The following is a 4,928-nucleotide window of genomic DNA, read 5'->3' as shown; positions in this document are numbered from 1 at the left end:
TCTGCCCCCCCCCCCACATCTAGTTTTGACGTCCATCGGGGGGATCAAGCCTTCTTTAAGGGGGTCAGACCCCACCAATGCATTGTAAAGAAAACAGTCCTTTTTAGTAACAGATTTTAAATTTTTTTTGTTAAAATACCAAATATAACAAACCACGTTTTTAAAAATCAGATGTAACCGCTTACAATAAATTCGTTAGACTGATTCAAACCTTGTGAAGTTTGTAAGTATTTTTGACCAATTCTTTACAAGAATTGGTTCATAAGAGTCATTTGTTCCTGAATCAGACTGCACTGGCTTTGCTATATGTTTATTTTTGTGAATAGCCAGTAAAGACAACACAATAGAAGACATTTGTATTTATTTGTATTATTTGGTTGTGCTTTTTTATCTCATCACATTCAATTCAGACTGCAAACTCACAATTTATATATCATTTCTTTTGCCATGTCACATTTGATTCAGCAGCGGCGCTGAACAGTGGTGCAGGAAACACTGATATATCATGTGTGCAGGGAAAAAAACTGCACTTAAAAGCCTGTGATGCTTTTTTCATGTGTGTGCGAGTCTGTAAGTGTGTGTTTTGTGTTTTGCTCTCTCATTATGCAGTACAGCAGCTGGTCGTTTAGTGTACACCATGCCTTCGCTGTATTAAAAAGAGAAATGAGCACACAAATAAAATATTGTGGCACAAACTGTAATTAGAGATCTGGCTCTCAACATACATGAGTGACTGTGGAGAGCGGCTGCTACGATGTGTGTGTGTGTGTGTGTGTGTGTGTATGTGTGTACACAGGGCCCTGAGTGTGTTCAGTGGGAATGCTGGAGCCAGGCCAGAACAAACGTTAAGCTGCCTTATAAGGAGCCTGTCTGCAGCAAAGCAACTGTCTGAATCCTTCTGGGAGACTGTGAGAATAAGAGAGCGAGAGTGTGTGTGTGCGAGAGAGAAAAATGAGATTGAGCAAATGAATTGCGGTTTGGAGAGAACAACATGTGCTTTGAGAAAAGCCCTTCTCATTCAGTAGTCTCTCTCATTGCCTTCCTTTTCCCACCTCCTTCCCCTAGGCTTCAAATTCTGGCATTTGATTGGTCAGCTCCAACCTGAGACATCCTATGACATCAAGATGCAGTGCTTTAATGACGGCGGCGAGAGTGAATATAGTAACGTCATGATCTGCGAGACCAAAGGTGAGAGGCTGAAGTACCATCACAGGAATGCTATATTTAACATGTAGACAGGAACCCATAAAGCCCCTGTGGTAATGACAGAGGAAAGCGAGCTATCATTTTATTAGAAGCTAGAAAAAGAGAGACATTGTGCTGCGTCTCCTTGACATCATTCCCTGATAACTGCCCTAATGCAGCACTGTTGAAATCAAACCAGAGCGTCATTCACAGCCAGAGCAAATAAAAATCATGGAGTGCAAACAGACCGGCTGCTGCCGCAAGCTTTGAGACTGACAACAGTTGCATTGTTATGTGTCAGCACTTGTTAGTGGTGCTTTATTATTGCTTATACTTGGGTTAGAGATTTGAACAAACCCCTAATCCCAAGTTTTAGAGTGTTAGTATTAAACGGTGCATAATTTATCTACAGACATGAATGATTAATCAAATTGTGCTGCTTGTTGAGGAGCAAATATAGAGTGCAACAGTGCTGCCCACTTTTCAGCAACTTTTTATCTGTAAGCATTTTTACCATTCATTTTTTTTCCTGTAGGGATTTTTAAAAAGTCTTTCTTTCAGAGTTATAAGCTATGAACTAAACCAACCGGCCACGAGGTGAAACAGAACATTACAGAACTCTGATCTGAAGCAAAAAATATTTGAAAATTGGACAAAAAGACAAAGGTACAAGGCTGTGTGCTTAATGGCTTTAATGAGAGAGAGCTACAAATCAATAAAGCATTGTGAATAACATAACTGAATTAAAAAAACAGTGGAAATCTGTTGATTTAAAGGTGTTATTTATATAGAAATAGCATATTTTATTGCAAAAGATGAATGTTATGCATGCAAATTATATGTAGTTTGAGAACGCATGGAAACTGACTCTACGTAATTCGCAGTCTTTTGCGTGGGCTGATGGCTTCGACAAAAGCATATACCATTGATTAACAACTCATTAACAACCTCGTAGCTCAACCTCATAGCTCAGCCTTTAAACGTTTAAAAATTATCATTCAAAATCATTCCTGTAACAACGTTCGTAGATCGGGAAGAAGGAGGCCAGAACCGGCGAACATTCAAACATAATTTAATAATAAAATAAACAAACACAAAATAGCGCGACAGCCCTTCACGGACGACTGCCGCGCACAAACAGAACCAAAACACAAAATAAAGTCCAGGCCTGGTCCTCTCTCGTCTTGCACTGTCGTCACTCCTCTTTTTATTCTTCCGGAGCTCCTCCGTGGGATTCGAGACCGGTGAGTGGTGCAGGTGTCTTGCATTATCACTTACTCCACCGGCCTCACTCCGTTCCCACGGCTCTCGGCCCCGCCCCACTCGTCACATACCCCCATTGCCCCTCGCAGGCCGGGGGGTACTCCCGAGACTGCACTCTACTCCCCCCTCTCCCGCCGGGGGAGCCGATCACGGCGGCCGCGGCGTACCTGGGGGTAAGGACAGACAGACGAGGCAAGAGACAAGGAGACGGAAGTATAAGGAGAGACAGAGATGAGAGAGGGGAGAGAGAAAAAAAAAATCTTGTTGCGGTTCCCAGACACACTGCCGCTCGGCCCTCCACCAGCTGGGTAAACTCTTACGCGATGCCTGGCGGCGGCACTGGATGGCCCACGGTGGACGGCGATGGCTCCTCCGGGTTCGGGGCAGCCGGCAGGAGTCCGCCGTTCCCTGCTCCTCCCCATCATGGCGGATGGCAGCAGGCTCCGGCCTCAGGCGAACGGCGGCGACTCCTCCGCTCCCTCACGGACGGCAGCCGTCCCTCCACATCCCAGGCGGCCGGCAGCGAGTTTGTCGGCCCCCCCGGCAACTCACTCCAGCCCACCGCCTCTAGCATCCATGGCGGCAGACTGCTCCGCCATGCTCGATGGCACCGCGGATTCACCACAGCGGCGAGGGATCTCTGGCAGCGTATCCCTCCTTCCTCCCGGGTTTCGGCACCAATGTAACAACGTTCGTAGATCGGGAAGGAGGAGGCGGGAACCTGCGAACATTCAAACATAATTGAATAATAAAATAAACAAACACAAAATAGCGCAACAGCCCCTCACGGACAACTGCCGTGCACAAACAGAACCAAAACACAAAATAAAGTCCAGGCCTGGTCCTCTCTCATCTTGCACTTTCGTCACTCATCCTTTTATCCTTCCGGAGCTCCTCCGTGGGACTTGAGACCTGTGAGTGGCACAGGTGTCGTGCATTATCACTTACTCCACCGGCCTCACTCCGTTCCCACGGCTCTCGGCCCCGCCCCACTCGTCACAATTCCCTTTTGAAGTAAATGAATTACATTTTTACTTGAACAGTTAACTTCCAACTGTTGCACTCTATAGCAATATGCTATATGCAACTGTATAGGAGTGCACTAAAACACTTCAAACATCTTAGCAACCACATAGCAACTCCTTAGTAACCAAAAACACTCAAAAAAAGTCCAAAGAACTTATATTCGAACACATAGCCTTTCAAAGTAGACTCCATTTTACATTATGCACGTACTGTGCTGATAGCAAAATTTGCATTGCACACTGTACACATACCCAGGCATATGTGTAAAAACCGAAGTATACTTTAAGTATCGTGTCAGTGAATTTTGCATGGGCAAAGCAGCATTTCTTTCTGTAAATGTAAAAAAAAAAACACTAAATCACTAACCAATAAATGTAGAGCTTGTGACATATTCTCTTGAAAGACATCCAGATGTTTCATCCCTTTAAAGTCACTTTCTTCTACTTCTTTCCCTTCAGCCCGTCAGCCTCCAGGTGTGCCCAGCCAGCGCCCCATAACCCCTCCAGGATTTTACCCCGTAGATACACCCAGCCAGCCGGGCGGCCTGCTCTACCTGATCGTGGGCTGTGTTCTGGGCGTCATGGTGCTCATTCTGCTGGTTTTCATCGTCATGTGCTTGTGGAGGAACCGTCAGCAGAACAGTCTGCATAGTAAGTGCCACACTTCCTGTTTACTTCCTGGTCTAGGTTTAGGTATTTTTGTCCATATGCTTGTTGGGGCCAACTGGGAACCAAAGTACTGAATGATTACTAAGAAAACTATTGAATTTCCATCATTGTAGTGTTCAAAAATCATTACAATGTTTTTTAAAGGTGTATATTTTTATGGTGGAACATGTATAATTTTCTTTTGCTACTGTTATTATTATATTTAGATATGTAGTAATGAGACCAGCAGCTCTGTTTGTTTTAGTTTATGTAGTATTTCTGTAAGGTTAAGAGAGGTTATGTTATGTCAATAAATTCTTTATGAAATTGAGTTAGTTCACCTCCTGATCCAGGCCTGGTTTTCATTGCCTCTCCTCGACAGCCGGCCCTTTGAAGTTTTCTTTCTTTCTGTCTTTTTTCTCTCTCTCTTCCACTCTCAATGAGATTGAGTAACAGAATAAACAGTGCTGGCCACAGCGGTGTGTATAAGTAGTAACACAGACACACATCCCCCTGAAATAGGCCACACATGGGCCTGCTAACTTTAATCACACACACGTATGATTATCCTGCATATCCAAACACACGTGATAAAACCAACTAGTAGCGAACCAACTAGTAGCGAACCGGAGTTCGCTACTAGTTGGTTTTATCACGTGTGTTTGGCAAAAGCATTATAATTTCATATTTGTGCTTTTTCTTCAGCATTTTTGATGCAATATTGACATTTTGACTAATTTATTAGTGTAGTTATGTTTTGTGTGTTAATATTTTCAAAAAAAAAAAAAATAGTTTTTTCAATTTACA

At 43.7% G+C, this 4,928-nt stretch overlaps 1 protein-coding gene across 2 annotated transcripts in view; it reads left to right on the top strand.

Moving 5' to 3' along the window:
- Window positions 1-4,928, top strand: part of LOC107670640 (cell adhesion molecule-related/down-regulated by oncogenes-like) — a 49,378-nt gene that overhangs the window by 38,342 nt on the left and 6,108 nt on the right. For both annotated transcript variants that reach the window (XM_016463314.1, XM_016463313.1), the window contains 2 exons: window positions 1,066-1,188; window positions 3,933-4,124. In XM_016463314.1, coding sequence (XP_016318800.1) covers window positions 1,066-1,188; window positions 3,933-4,124 — 315 coding nt within the window. The remainder of the gene's footprint in view (window positions 1-1,065; window positions 1,189-3,932; window positions 4,125-4,928) is intronic.

This window comes from Sinocyclocheilus anshuiensis, unplaced genomic scaffold, assembly GCF_001515605.1.
Source record: "Sinocyclocheilus anshuiensis isolate Anshui unplaced genomic scaffold, SAMN03320099.WGS_v1.1 scaffold140, whole genome shotgun sequence".
Classification (NCBI taxonomy): domain Eukaryota; kingdom Metazoa; phylum Chordata; class Actinopteri; order Cypriniformes; family Cyprinidae; genus Sinocyclocheilus; species Sinocyclocheilus anshuiensis.
This window is presented reverse-complemented; position numbering and strand designations above follow the sequence as displayed.